Source organism: Narcine bancroftii, chromosome 6 (genome assembly GCF_036971445.1).
Source record: "Narcine bancroftii isolate sNarBan1 chromosome 6, sNarBan1.hap1, whole genome shotgun sequence".
Lineage (NCBI taxonomy): Eukaryota > Metazoa > Chordata > Chondrichthyes > Torpediniformes > Narcinidae > Narcine > Narcine bancroftii.
Window position 1 is genome coordinate 187024408 of NC_091474.1, and position 16035 is coordinate 187040442.

The 16035-nt window shown below is 36.2% G+C and overlaps 1 protein-coding gene across 2 annotated transcripts in view; it reads left to right on the forward strand.

Moving 5' to 3' along the window:
* The window catches only part of lama2 (laminin, alpha 2), a 361112-nt gene that overhangs the window by 103844 nt on the left and 241233 nt on the right, over positions 1–16035 (forward strand). For both annotated transcript variants that reach the window (XM_069886986.1, XM_069886987.1), the window contains exons 4-5: positions 11866–12108; positions 14241–14420. In XM_069886986.1, coding sequence (XP_069743087.1) covers positions 11866–12108; positions 14241–14420 — 423 coding nt within the window. The remainder of the gene's footprint in view (positions 1–11865; positions 12109–14240; positions 14421–16035) is intronic.

Below are 16035 nucleotides of genomic sequence, written 5' to 3' on the forward strand. Positions count from 1 at the left end.
ACACAAAGGGTACATTTTAATAAGATAACATGGACAGTTACATAATCTAAAAAAAGTTTCTTTATATCCCTAACATAAATTAGAAATCATAATCCATATTCTAAATAGTTTTCCTCTTTTTTGGGGGGAAAACTATAATAATATAAAAAAAGGAAAGAAGAAAATAGAAGAGGAGAAACACTCAGACCCATTACTTAATCGTGTTGCCAGATGCTATAAGAAAAATGAAGGTTAAAACAAATGAATATAAGGAATGTGGAAAAAATGCAAGTTAAACAATTTAAACATAATCTCTCTTTTCATATGCTTCATATGCAACATTACCTCATCCAAGTTTCATGAACCCTGTCATTCTTGGCTGTTTGAAGATCAAACCAACTGCCCTTTAAAAGACTCTCACATGATCTCATGTGGATTTACCCCAAAGCAGTCCATTTTTTCAAACCTTGAAGAAGGGCTGAAGCCTGAAATATTAGTTAGTGTCTTTATCTTCGCTATAGCAAGTACACTGTTTGACCAGCTGAGTTTCTCCAGCATTTCCTCCAGTTTTGACTCCATTTTTCACACTGCTGCATTTGTTGCTTCTGATGAATCGTTGAGGAAAGTGCAGACTTAGCACAATTTTGCAGAGCACCTGCATTCTGACAGTTATTGTCAGTTTCCAGTTGCTTGATATTTCAGCTCTTTCCCATTTCCACATCTAACTGATTATCCTCGCCCTTGTCCACTATCAGATTGAGATCCAATGCAAACTGGAGGAAGTCCACCTCTTGTCCATGGCCCAATGGTATGAATATTGAATTTTCAAATTTCTGGTAATCCTTCTCTCCGGTCTTCTGGTCTCCTCTTCTGTTCATCCTTATGGCTCTCCCTCCCCCTCTTCAACTCCTTTGTCCTCTTTCCAACTCAACCTTCTGAGCCTTTCATCCACTTTCAATCCCTTTTCGCAGCCTCCAACCTCTCATATAAATCCATTAATCTCCACGTACCTTTCACCAATACTGAATCCCCTCTTCCATCTGGTCTCGTCTGTCCTTCACTGTCCTAATTGTTCCTGTTGTTATCATTATCACCTTTATCAGATTCCAGAACTTGTAGCTTGCTTTATCACACTCAACCTTTGCCTTCAACCTTGCTTCTCCCTTGCTCAGTCTCTTCTTATTCTGACTCTCTCTCCATGATGAGTTTTAATTGAGGGATTTGACCCAAAATATCCACAATTCCAGCTCCCCCTTCATTAATGCTGGTAAACTGCTGATTTCCAGCAGGTTGTATTTTGTTCCAAATTCTTGCCTACTCTTTTTTTTCGAAACTTTATTTATTAATTTTAACATATGAAGAAAGTAAGTAATTCACGTACAGAAAAAATACAAAATAAAGTAATACAAGTACAAAGTAACATAGTTAATACAATTCCAAACTCGGCATCTCCCCCTAACAACTAAAAACTAAGACTAAAAAAAAACTATTTTTAACCCCTAAACCCCCCCTCCCCACCCCCACGATAAAGAGTGAAGAATTAATACTATTAGTATAATTTTTTAAAAATATATATATCTTAAAAAAGATCGATATATATAAAAAAAACCAAACAAAAATTAATTAAGTATTATTAATCCAAAAAAATTTTATTATATAAGAATATATATGAAAAAACAAAAACAAAAAGAACTTAAACGAAAAAAACCCCAACTAATAATAAAAAAACTAAAGTAAAAAAAGAAAGAAAAAAAGAAAACATATATATAGAAAAAATATATAATTTAAAAAAAGTTTTTTTTAAAGAAAAAAAATGATTAATTCAAACTTATTTAAATTGTATATAATCAATAAATGGGATCCACTTTAACTCATATAAAGACATCTTATCTTGTATAGAAAAAGATATTCTTTCCATAACCAAACAAAACTTCATCTCTGAATACCACCTATCTAAAGACAATACATTTCTATTCCAAGTAATCGCTATACATTTCTTGGCCACTGCCAGCGCTAAGTAAATAAAAGAGATCTGGTAATTATCTAATTCTAAATCAATCAACGGTTGCATATTCCCTAATAAAGATATATCAGGGTCTAATACAATATGAAGATTATATAGATTAATAAATACAGATTGAATACCTTTCCAAAATTGTTGTAACCGATCACACAACCAAACAGCATGTAAAAAAGTACCAGAAACCTGATCACAATGAAAACAAAGATCTGACTTACTAAAACCAAATTTTTTAAATTTTTCGGGTGTTAAATATAATTGATGTATAAAACTATAATTAATCATCGCCAATCTAGTATTAATCAATTTTCGAACACTATTACGGCAGATTTCAGACCAATCTTCTTCAGTTATTGTTAAACTTAAATCTTTTTCCCATTTCATTTTATCTTTATCCCAATCTATTTTACTTTCACTTTCCAACAAAATGCGATACAAACCTGATATATAACCCTTTTTTGGAAATGAGAGCACATATTTCTCAAAATCAGTTTCAGACAGTAAATTCATTTGACGACTGCATACCTGTTTTACAAAAGATCTTAACTGATAATACACAAATATAGAATAACCACTTATATCAAATCTCTTTTGCAATTCTACAAAAGAACAAAAATGACCTAAAAAACAGTCAGATAAATTATGTATTCCTTTCTCCTCCCATTGTTTCAAAATAGTATTAGATACCGTGAAAGGAACAAGTTGATTATTATATAATGGTAATCTTCCTGACCACTTATTTTTCAATCCCATTTTATGTAATTTACTTGTCCATAAATTCATTAAATGTTTCAATATTGGTACATCATAAGTTCATAACAAATTTTTATTCCATCGAAATAAAAATTCATTCGAAAATTTTTCAGAAATAACTGCCAATTCTATCTGTGCCCAACTAGGCGTATCTTGTGTGGCCATTAATGCACTAAGAAATCTAAATTGAGCTGCTTCATAATAAAATTGAAAGTTAGGTAGCCGTAACCCTCCAAATTGAAAATCCCACATCAATTTTTTCAACACCACCCTAGGAAATTTTCCTTTCCACAAAAAATCCTTAATTACTTTATATAAATCCTTAAAATATCTTTTTTGTAAACAACAAGGAATTGATTGAAATAAATATTGTATACGAGGAAAAATATTCATTTTTATAGTATTAATTCTTCCTAATAAACCCAAAGGTAAATCTTTCCATTTAACTAAATCTGCCTTAATCTTCTTCATTAAAGGAAGATAATTAAGTGAATATAAATTTTGGTAGACAGTATTAACATTAATTCCCAAATATTTAATTTGTTTCGTCCACTTCAAATTCGTAATATTTCTAAACATTGAATAATCATCTTTACTAATTGATAAAATTTCACTTTTAGTCCAATTAACCTTATAACCAGATAATTGACCATCAATCTCTAAGGAATCTTGAAGTGCTGTCAGAGAAACATCAGGATCCACCAAATACAGCAAAACGTCATCCGCAAATAAATTTATTTTATAATCTTCATTCAAGACTCTCATACCTTTGATACTATCATTCTGATGTATTAATTGTGCTAGAGGTTCAATAACTAAAGCAAACAAGGCGGGTGATAATGGACATCCTTGTCTAGTAGATCTTGTTAAATTAAAGGATTCTGAAAGCAAACCATTAGTAACAACTCTAGCTTTCGGACCATTATACAGAGCCCTAATCATACCAATAAATGAGAGACCAAACGAAAACTTTTCAAGTACTTTAAATAAACACTTCCATTCTACTCTATCGAATGCCTTTTCTGCATCCAATGAAACCACCACTGGATAATTCTTCTGAGATTTAGATCTATTTATCAAAGTAATTAATCGTAGAATATTATCCGAAGCATACCTATTTTTTATAAAACCTGTTTGATCACAATGTATTATCTTTGGTAAATACTGAGCCAACCTATTAGCCATAACTTTAGCCACTATTTTATAATCTACATTTAACAAAGGTATAGGATGGTAAGAAGCTACCTGTAAGGGATCTTTATCTTTTTTTTTGTATAACTGTAATGATAGCATTAGAACAGGACTCAGGTAATTGAAAAGTATCATAAAGTTGTTGTATTACATTCTTAAATAAGGAAGATATATCAATATAAAAAGTCTTGTAAAACTCAATAGAAAAACCATCTCCACCAGGTGCTTTTCCATTTGGCATATCTTTTATAGCCATTTCAATTTCACTATCTGTAAAAGGTTTATCTAACTCTTGTCTGTCTTCTTGAGATAACTGTGGTAAATTAATATTTTTCAAAAAAGAGTCTATTGCATCTTCTTTTATCTCTTTACATTCAGTCAAATAAAGTTTTTTGTAAAAATTACAAAATTCATCATTAATTTCTTTTTGACTAAAAGTAATAGCCGATTTATTTCTAATAGCTGGTATAATCCTAGATAACTGTTCTTTTTTTTAATTGCCAAGCTAATACTTTATGAGCTTTCTCATCCCATTCATAACATTTATTTTTTGATCGATTCATCAGACATTCAAATCGATATGACTGTAACTTATTATACTTCAACTTTAAATTAGTTAATTGGATCTTTTGGAATTCAGTAGCTTTCTTTTGAAATTCTTTTTCACAGATTGTTATTTTCTTTTCCAAATCCTCAGTTTCTCTAACTCTCTCTTTCTTCAGTTTGGATGCATAACTGATAATTTGACCTCGTAAAAAAGCTTTCATTGCGTCCCACAAAACAAACTGATCAGAAACAGAGTGAACAATGAAATCCTCAATTTGTTTTCTCAAATAAACATAAATTCTGGCTTTTGTAGTAACATAGGATTAAATCTCCATCTTAAAGTATGTTGTGTAACTTGAGAACTTTGATATTCCAGTAATAACAATGAATGGTCCGAGACTAACCTTGCCTTATAATCCACAGATATAACCTTATCCTGTAAATGTGCCGAAATTAAAAAATAATCAAATCTTGAAAAAGAATTATGTCGAGAAGAATAAAAAGAAAAGTCTTTCTGTGTAGGATTAAATCTACGCTAAATATCAACTAAATTCAAATCTTTCATCATATTAGCCATATGTATCGCCATCTTAGATTTCTTAATTATCTTTGGATACTTATCTAATAACGGTTCTAATACCATGTTTAAATCCCCCCCAATCATCACATTGGAATTATCTTGTCCCAATAATAAAGATATTTCTGTAATAAAAGCAGTGTCTTCAACATTTGGAGCATAAACATCAATCACAGTCCAGGCTTCATTAGAGATCATACAATTCAACTTAAGTAGTCTTCCTCCATTTTTCTCCTCGTCTTGCAATTGAAACGGTAAATTCTTATGTACCAAAACTGCAACTCCTTTTGCCTTTGAATTAAATGAAGAATAGAAGACTTGTCCAACCCAGTCCCGCTTAAGTTTCAAATGTTCTTTATCTGTCAAATGAGTTTCCTGTAAAAAGGCCACATCTACTTTAATTTTTTTTAAATAAGCAAGTACTTTCTTACGCTTTATAGGATTATTCAAACCCTGAACATTAAGAGAAGCAAATTTAAATTTCGACATGTCTTACAACAGTTAGAAAAAAAACCCCGAACTCTTACCCCCTTACCCTCTCTTAATACGATCAAAAAAAAAGAAAAAAAGAAAGAAGAGAAAAAAAAAGGAAAATAATTTTTTTTAAAATTATTTAAACAAAAAAACCCCTTCTCTCTTTAATCTAATAATACAAAAAAAAAGAAAAAAAAACGGGTAGGAGGTTAAAAATTCCCCTTCCTGTCTAAACCGCGCAATGCGGTAACTCCCAAAAAAAAATGGGTGTGAGATAACACACGTAGCAAATGACTTTCAGAAAATAGTACCTATCCAGTTCTCTCCCCCAACTCTCACTTCCTCTTAAACTAACATCATCATTATTTAATATCCCTTTTTTTTGAAAAAAAGCATTAGAAAAAAAAAAGGACAACTCTTCTTTTAATCAGCTCCAACTGCCGAGTCACCATTACGACCATTCCTTCTTGGAGCACAGCTCTTTTCTTCCATCTCTTGTCTCCTTGGAGATCGCGGTGGACTATATCTCTGTTGAAACTGAGTGATTGGCAGCTCTTGAGCAAATGCTATAGCTTCCTTTGGAGAATCAAAGAACTTTGATTGGTAACCATCTTGAAAAACCTTCAAAACAGCTGGATATCTAAAGGTTGCCTTATAACCTTTCTTCCACAGCAACTCTTTAGCAGGATTGAATTCCCGTCATTGGAACATAACCTCTTCACTCAAATCCGCATAGAAGAAAACTCGATTATTTTGAATCATCAAGGGTGATTTTCTCTGTTGTACATTTCTAATAGCCACTTGTAAAATTATTTCTCTGTCATAATAATTCAAGCAACGAACCAAAACAGGTCTTGAACTTTGACCTGAAATAGGTCTTTTATGCAAAGCTCTGTGAGCACGTTCCAGTATTATACCTTCCGGGAAATGTTCTTGACCCAGCACCTGCGGAATCCATTCAGTAAAAAATTTTCTTGGGTCTGGTCCCTCCATACCTTCCGGCAAACCAATAATCTTTATATTGTTCCGTCTGGATTGGTTTTCCAAATAATCAATCTTTTTCACCAAATTTTTATTTTGAGTTTGTAAGTCTTCAACCATTTTGGTCACATCAAGAACTTGATCCCGTATTTCGTCTATATCTTCTTCACACGAATTAAATTTATCTCTCACTTCAAGCTTAAAAGCTCCAAACTCAGCCATCTGTTGAGAATGTATTTTCACCAGAGTATTAAACCTAGTACCAAGTTCAGTCATAATTTTGGATAATCCCTGCATTGTATAAGATAATTTAGATTCAAGATTCACAAGAATCTTTTCAAATGGAAGAGATTCTGGCTCAACAGATTCCTGCTTCTTCTGCATAACCAAAGGATCTTCTGTTCCTTCCTTCATTCTGGTTGCCTTTCTTGTAGTATGACTGCGTGTGGAAACCCCAGCCACAGCCTCTCCAGCAATGACTGGAGGACGCTGGCCGGGGTTTTCCCCAGTCCATAATGTATTAAGTTCTCCCAGTACATCAAGTTGTATAGGTGCAGTTTGCAGCGCCACCGCTACAGTTGACAGATGCCTTTCCCCAGCCGGTGTTTCAGCTGGTAATACTTCAGCTGATGGTACTACAAGTGGTTCATTCATAACATTGCCGTCAGATGCTACTGCGCATGTGCAAACCTGAGTAACTCTTTGTTCTAAAGGCTGTTTGGCGCCCTCTTTAGGGGGCTCTACCGATGTAACATAGAGCTCTGCATCCGAACACTGTACCTCTCTCCTGGGATCCATTTCACGCTGAGTCCCGGTGTCTTTTCTACAGGTAGGCTCCAAAACTTGAACTTTTGGAAAATGAAGTTTTTTGATGATCTGTTGTCATTTTGTTTTACTCTTTTTCACCAATTGTACCATCAGAAGTTAAATTAACAGCACTGAAGTTATTTAAACTTTTAAAGAATTTTAACGGGCATTTCTAGACAAAACAATAAGAAAGAGTCAGGAGAGGACTGGAAGGCACGTCTGATCCTTACGCCATCTTGCCACGCCCCCCCAGTTCTTGCCTACTCGTTTTACATTTCACAATCCTTCTGTGATTAACCTTCCCGCAATTTTGCACTTTCACCAAGGACCAGACAATAAGCACCATCACACTGAGTATTGGCGCACCTCAAGGCAGTGTGCTCAGCCTGCTCCTGTTCACGCTACTGACCCACAACTGCATTGCCACATCCAGCTCCAACAGTGTCATCAGGTTTGCAGATGACTCAACAGTAGTTGGCCTTGTCAGCAAAAATCATGAGTCACACTCCAGAAAAATGGTGGAAAATCTCATGTTAAGGTTGGTGAGTACCTGAGTCTCTATGTGGACAAGACACATTAATAACTCGGTAATGGAGTCCTCTTAACTAGTGACCTATCATGGACACACAACACCTCACTTGTCAGGAAGGCACAACAGCGACTGCACTTTCTGAGAAGACTGAAGCGGGAAAGGCTACCAGCTACAATATGGAAATTGGGGGAGTGGTGGATAGCGACGAAGGTTTTCTGGGATTACAGAGGGACTTGGTTTGTCTGGAGAGTTGGGCTAAAAGATGGCAGATGGAATTTAATGGCGAGAAGTGTGAGGTGCTTCATTTCGGTAAAAATAATCGAAATATGACATTGGGGAATGCACAAGTACAAAGAGATCTTGAAGTTATGGTGCAGAGTTCCTTGAAGATGGATTCTCATGTTGACAGAGTGGTTAAGAAGGCATTTGGTATGCTGGCCTTCTTAAATCATAGCATAGAGTATAGGAGCTGGGAAGTGATGTTGCGACTGTTTAAGGCGTTGGTGAGGCCAAGTTTTGAGTATTGTGTTCAGTTCTGATCTCCAAATTATAGGAAGGATTATAGATAAGGTGGAAAGGGTGCAGAGAAGATTTACAAGGATGTTGCCTGGCTTAAAATGCCTAGAGTACAGAGAAAGATTGAAGAGGTTAGGACTTAATTCCTTGGAATGTAGACAGTTGCGAGGGGATTTGATAGAGGTGTTTAAAATTATGAAGGGAATAGATAGACTAGATGCAAGTAGACTCTTCCCCCTGAGAACAGGGGAGGTTGAAACAAGAGGACTTGCATCTAGTTGAGGGTAAGGAGGCAAAATTTTAGGAGAAACATTAGAGGATGTTTCATCACTCAGAGAGTGGTGGCCGAATGGAATAATCATCCGGAGGAAATAGTTGAGGCAGAGTCAATTCTTTCATTTAAGAGGAGGCTGGATATATACATGGATAAGAGGGGTTTAGAGGGTTATGGGTGGAGAATAGGTGGGGGGAGCTAGCGGAGTTATTTGAGTAAACTGGTGTGGACTTGCATGGCCGAGATGGCCTGTTTCCATGCCATAAACTGTTATATGGTTATATTATGTCTATAGGACATTATCGAGGGCATCCTGGCTGGCTGCATCACAGTGTGGTGAGATTGTTGTAGAGTGATACGCTCTATCAATTACTCCAAAGACTGAGAGGGAGACTATAGGCTTTAGACTTTAGATTGTATCTGGCCTGACTCCATGTGCTCAAATGAATGGCTGGGGGTGGGGGGGGGGGGTGGTGGGGAGGGAGGTTGACCTTTATGGCCAGGTCACAAGGGGAGGAGCTAATCATCAATGGGTGGACCAGCCACTCATACACAACAGTATATACATAACACCACACAGAAATGGATCGGAGGTCAATCCACAGGACCATAAGAGTGACAGAGAGGATCACTGGAGTCTCTGTTCCCCATTGACATGATCTACCAGGATCATGGACTGAAGAGGGCAGGCAAAACCATTGAAGAACCCCTTCCACCCTGCAGACAGTATATTTCAGCTGCTCCTTTTGGGAAGAAATGCTGGAGTATTAGAGCAGCATCACCAGCCTGAGGCACAGCCTCTTCCCAAGGGCAGTGAGAATGCTGAACAATCAAAGAAACTGCTCACACTAACCATCTGAGACTCTCATATTTATGAAACAATATTGATATATTTGTATATATGAAGTCTTGCATATTAATTGTTTGTATGAATGCGTGTTATGTCTGGTTGAGTGTCTGCATGTTTTTTACTGAGGACTGGAGACAGGTTGTTCTTGTGCAATTGGATGATAATAAACTTGACTTGACACATCCTGACCAGTAACTCTCTTAAAACTTGTAAGTTTCCTAACCAGACTCATTTCCCAATAATACAACCCCTTCCTTATTGAGCTTGAAACATTTTATTTCAAGAAACCCTCCTGTCCAAGGCACTGAAGAAGCCCCAGTCAATACTGGGGAAGTTAAAACCACCCAGTTTAACAACCCTGTTTGCATTGATATGCAGAATGATCCTGGGGTTCCAGTCTACAGTTCCCTGAACTTGGCAACACAAATGAATACAGTTCATGAGAGATGGTGGGGGGGGTGGAGGAATCTTAATTTTTTATTTCATCATATTCACTCAGGAAACCAGGACTGTGTCATAAGAAGTAATGAAAACGAGCAGTGAGGCCATGGAACCAATACTGATTAAAGAGGAGGAAGTGGTTGCTGTCTTAAAGCAAATATGGGAGGATAAATCCCCAGGGCCTGACAATAGATTCCCTTGGACCTTTAGGGAGGCTGGTGTAGAAATTGCAGGTGTGGGTGCAGAGGATCTGAGGATAGATCATTTTGTTCCATTGCTTAAAAAAGGCTCCAAAAATAACCCTGAAATTATAAGCCAGTGAGCCTGACATCAGTAGTAGGTAAATTATTGGGAAATATTCCATGAGATCAGATGTACAATTATTTGGACCACTAGAAACTGTTCAGGGATAGTCACCATGGCTTTGTGCATGGTAGATCATGTTTAACCAATCTTATGGAGTTTTATGAGGTTACCAGGAAAGTTGATGAAAGAAAGGCTGTGGATATTCTCTACAATGTCTTTAGTAAGGCCTTTGACAAGATCCCACATGGGGGTTAAGAAGGTTCAGATGCTGGGTATTCATGGTGAAATAGTGAACAGGATTTGACAATGGCTGAATGGGAAAAGCCAGAGAGTAGTGGTGGATGATTGCTTCTTAGACTGGAGGGCTGTGACCATTGTTTGTTATCTCTATCAATTATCTAAATAATAATGTGGTAAATTTGATCAGCAAGTTTGCAGATGTCACTAAGATTGGAGGTGTTGTGGACAACAAAGGTTTTCAAAGCTTGCAGAGGGATCTGGACCAGCTGGATAAATGGACTGAAAAATTACAGATGGAATTTAATGCAGACAAGTGAGAGGTATTGCATTTTGGAAAGACAAACCAAGAAAGGACATACATAGTAAATGGTAGGGCACTGAGGAGCGTGGGAGAACAGAGGGATCTGGAATACCTAATTTCCTGAAAGTGCCGTCACAGGTGGGTAGTTTGTAAAGAAGGGTTTTGGCATATTGACATTCATAAATCAAATGACTGAGTACAGGAGTTGGGATGTAATGTTCAAGTTGTATAAGACATTGGTGAGGCCATATTTGGAGTATTTGTGTGCAATTTTGTTCACCTAATTACAGGAAAAGTATCAGTAAGATAGAAAGAGTGCAGAGAAGATTTACTAGGATGTTTCCCATACTTTAGGAACTGAGTTACAGGGAAAGGTTAAACAGGTTAGGACTTTTTTTCCTTTGAGAGTAGAAGAATGAGGGGAGATTTGATAGAGGCATTTAAAATTGAGGGGAATAAGCAGTGTAAATGTAGATAGACTTTTTCCATTGTGGGTGGGTGAGGTGCAAACCAAAGGACGTGGGTTAAGAATGAAAGGGGAAAAGTTTAGGGGAACATGAGGAGGAACTTTTTCACACTCACAGTGATGGGAGTGTAGAACAAGCTGACAGCTGAGGTGGTGAATGCAGGCTCAAATTAAACATTTTAGAAGAATTTGGACAGATTCATGGATGGGAGAGATATGGAGGACTATGGACTGGGTGCAGGTCAGTGGGACTAGGCAAAAGAAAATGGTTCAGCACAGAATAGAAGGGGACTGTTTCTGTTCTGTAGTGTGTTAAGGTTGAATGGTTAGAAGTTTAACATATGAATTGTAGCACGATAATTTTGAAGTTAACCAAATGCCTTGCTGCAGATTTACATCAGGCTTGTGTGCTTCAGAGACTATGCTGCATTCTTCTGATTTTCTTTGTGGGATGTTTCTAATTAGAAAATTGTTGAACAATTTGTTCAAAGATCATCAAAACACAGTGAGCAATTTATTTGAAGGAAGTTGAACCAAAGCTGAGGAGCGAGTCTCAGAGGTGTATTTATTATTGGAATTTTGATACTAATTTTGTTGTGCCTATTTAACAGGTGTTCCAGATTGCGTACGTGATAATAAAGGCTGCAAATTCTCCACGACCAGGGAACTGGGTTTTAGAACGTTCAGTGGATGGACACACGTATAAACCGTGGCAATACTACGCAATAACAGACACAGAATGTCTGACCCGGTACAACATTGTGCCACGACCTGGCAACCCCACTTATGCAACAGACGATGAAGTTATTTGTACCTCATTCTACTCAAAAATCCATCCTCTGGAAAATGGTGAGGTAAGGCAAGAAATTACCATTTAGAATATTCTTTATAAACCTCATAACAAGTTATTTGTGGCTCTTTGAGGAATAAAGTTTAAAGATTAGTGTTGTATACTGAACCACCAATTGTATTCTTACCAGCATTGTACTGAATATTATAATTACCATAATGGGTAAAGAGTGTTACTTATTATCAAAGTTTTCACCATTGAGAGTGACCAATAATTTGGATGTGGAGTTTAAATTTGTTGAACGATAATACTACAGCCTGTATTCATACATCATGCAAAGTAAAGCACATCACAAAATTAACAAAATCTTCCTGGAGGATGGTCAGAGCAGAAAATCCAAAACGAGTACCCACCAGCATACTTCTGCGCTGACAGTCATGGCAAGTACTGGAGAAAAGGCTGAAGATGGTGGAATGTGGTCTTCTGTGAGAATGCTAGGGCCAACGTGAAAAGCGTGTTTTTTTAAGTAGAAATAATATTCCATCATTTTCCCCTCACACTCTAACCCCACCTCAAAAGGAATGCACGCAGGTTATCTCAATTTTCCATCCGTCACATACAAGGTCCAAACCATATAACCTTGTTTTGACCAAATTTGTCAGTCAGACTGGTGCGCCACCTTCACTCCATCCCAAGTGCTAAATTGGCAATTCAGCTGTGAAATTTCCACCACATAATTCTACTGGTTAAAAAACTGCGTATTTCACAGCTTACTGGAATTATTGCTGAAAATTATCATAGAAAAGGTGAGCAGTGAAAATATAAGATGCAATCTGAGAAATGTAAGGATGTGAGTGAATACTTTTCTGGACTGTACCCAGGCATGTACCAGAATGTATAGCCTGGTGTACAGGGAGCCACTGAAATATTAAGCTGTTGCAAAGCAACCCACTTAATTGTTGTTCCATTGCATCCTGCCATTTGTCTGCATCTGGACAGATTTTCAGAAAAATATTCCCTCTTAACTTCCACCCCTTCCCTCCACCTTAAAAGTCACTTAAATTCTTTACTGTGACAGTGGATGAGGATAAGTGAGAATTTCCTTGCAAGATTGCATCGATCTCTTATTTTGTCGGAAATTATTTTGGAGCTAACTAATTTATTGTATTCCAGACGCTATTCCAAAATGTTGATAATTTCTTGCAGCTCCTCATCCTCTTCCTTTGAAAATTGGTCTGACAGTGAAATAAGTTAGAAAGCAGATTTGTGATGTTGATGACTGAAGATGAACTTTCACTATTTTGATGTGTTGATGTGAAGGGAGAATTTTATTTTTCCCCTGATGCTCCCTCATTTTGTACATCTGGGAGCAAGACTGAGAACAAACCTATCTAAGCTTCCTGTCCCATTAAATATGACAAAGCAAACCTCTTGGCATAAAAAAATCAACAGAAATTGAAACAGAGGGGCAAATTCAATCAGGCATCAAGCACAGCATCAACAAAGCAATCAGATGGTTCTCTGCCTCCTTCAAGCAGCTACTTATCAATATGATAATCAACCAGCTGTGTTGGCAACAAATTGCCAGCTATTCAATAGACTTATGAAAACAACATCTGGAAGCATATTATGTTAACATTATGGTGGTAATATGAAAATGTATAGAGTATATTGGAAACAAAGATGATGTAGAGAGATCAAGTCCTTTTGTTTTTGCATTTGCAAATTAGAGCTGTTGCTCGTTGCTCATGTTACACACAAAAATATTTTCCGAAACTTCATTATTTTAAAATAAACTCCCTTGAGCAATATAAATGAGAGAAATAATCCAAATAAATAATGTCTCCAGTTCCAGACATATTTATTTCAACCATCCGTGAACTTCTGTGCAATGGTTTGTGTGTTAAAGTGCTATTATGTTGCCACAATGGTCCAATATGACATGTGAATTAATAATTTTTAAAATATGGTTGTTCAAAAGTTAGTAATTAAAATGTTGCAAGGTGAAATCTGTGCAAAATTTATTTTAGTTATTTATAATTACATTTTAATAAACACTTCATTTCTATTCAATCATTTTAAAATATTATAAGAGGTATTTAGTGGGTAAAGGTAAAATTGATCTGTGAAATGGCATGAAATGAAAGATGCGTGCATTTGTTTATGAATATTAAAGCTGCCCTGTTCGGTTTTCAGATCCACACTTCTCTGATCAATGGGAGGCCCAGTGCTGAAGATCCATCCGCCACTCTGTTGGAGTTTACCTCTGCTCGCTATATTCGTCTGAAGCTTCAGAGAATTAGAACACTTAATGCTGATCTTATGACATTAGCATATGATTATGCAAAGGATCTTGACCCTATTGTGACCAGAAGGGTGAGATTTTCTGCTATTTACAAAAAAAAAATCCAATATATATTTTGCATTCAGGTATACCTATTACAGATTTTCTTTTACTGAGCTCTGAAGGCTTTTAAAGATCTTTGTTTGATGAAGTCTCAGGTTAAGGTAATACTTTATTAAACCTGTTCTGTTTTATTAACATATTTGCCACTCTTTTTTTGAATTTTGGACTCTTTTCCATTGAAATAAATTATACACAATTGCACATAACATCAAACACAAGATTGTTCTTTCATTTTTGTGCCTCTTTTATATGCAAATTATCTGCTTGAGTTGGTTTGCAAATTGATACACAGATAGGCTGATGATTTCACCTTAATCTTAGGATAATTAAAGTTTAAAAGGTTAATTTTGAGGATAGGATATGGTTATGTGGTGATTACAGTGATCAACGAATAATCTAGAGACTAAGATTAAATTCTATTATCTTCTTCTTTGGTTTGGCTTCGCGGACGAAGATTTATATCCATTGATTAAACTAACAAACAATTTGAGCATCATTTAGTCAACATACATGAAAACTGCAGGATTTGTTTAAAAAAAAGACTAACAGATCAACATTTACCCGCTTTTATGAAGTGATCTACATGTTTCTCTTGTTGGCTTTGGGATTACTGAGGATTCAGAAGAAAACTGTCTCGCCAGTGGTGGCTATGATCCATGATCTAAATGTGAAAAAAGAACAGTTATGCTCTGCCTTCGCCAATTTTGAATTTTGCTAATTTACATGGTTATGATTTTGTTAAAAGCATATATGAGTATTGGACAAAACAAGTCATTTTGCTTAAATATTCATAAAACTAGGTCAGTGGAACTCAACCTCTTTTTCATTCACGTACCACCCTAAGTAATCCCTTACTAACGACAGAACATCTATGGCATAGGATGCTATCGGCGTTCTCTGGTTAGAAAGGGATTATTTAAGATGGTATATGAGTGGGGGGAAAAAAGTTAAGAACCAATGAACTAGGTTAATATCAAATAAAAGTTTGCATTGTTTTTAAATTATATTTTAACACCATAATATTACAATAAGCATTATTGAAAATAACATTTTTGTTAAAAGTAAATGTTAATAGTATTTTTGATTTGACAGTGAGTGAAGAGATTTTGATGATCATTTGGGAAAGAAAATAATCATTAGAACAAAACATTTTCAGGAAAATACAGGAAAAGTCAGACTTTTCAATCTGAGGCCTCACATCAGAGTCCTGAGAAAAGTCCAGTAGATCCTTGGTGTAGAAAGCATCCAGACAGTAAGACTGTTCACACAATGAGACACCTGAAAGATAAAACTAGACATTGTTGCCCACCCCAATGGCTCCTGCTTGTAAGAGGCATCACAGTACTGGGCACCGAATTTACAATGCTTTTAGGGGGGCATGGTTGGTTAGTGCAACACCATTACAGCGATCAGGAACAAGGTTCAAAGTCTGTGCTGTCTGTAAGGAGTTAGACAGACACAGGGAAAATGTACTGTGTTTTCCCTGGAGGTTCTGGTTTCTTCCCATCGTTCAAAATGTACTAGAGGCATAGGTTAATTGGGTGTAATTTGGCAGCACAGGCTTGTGGGTCGAATGGCCTGTTA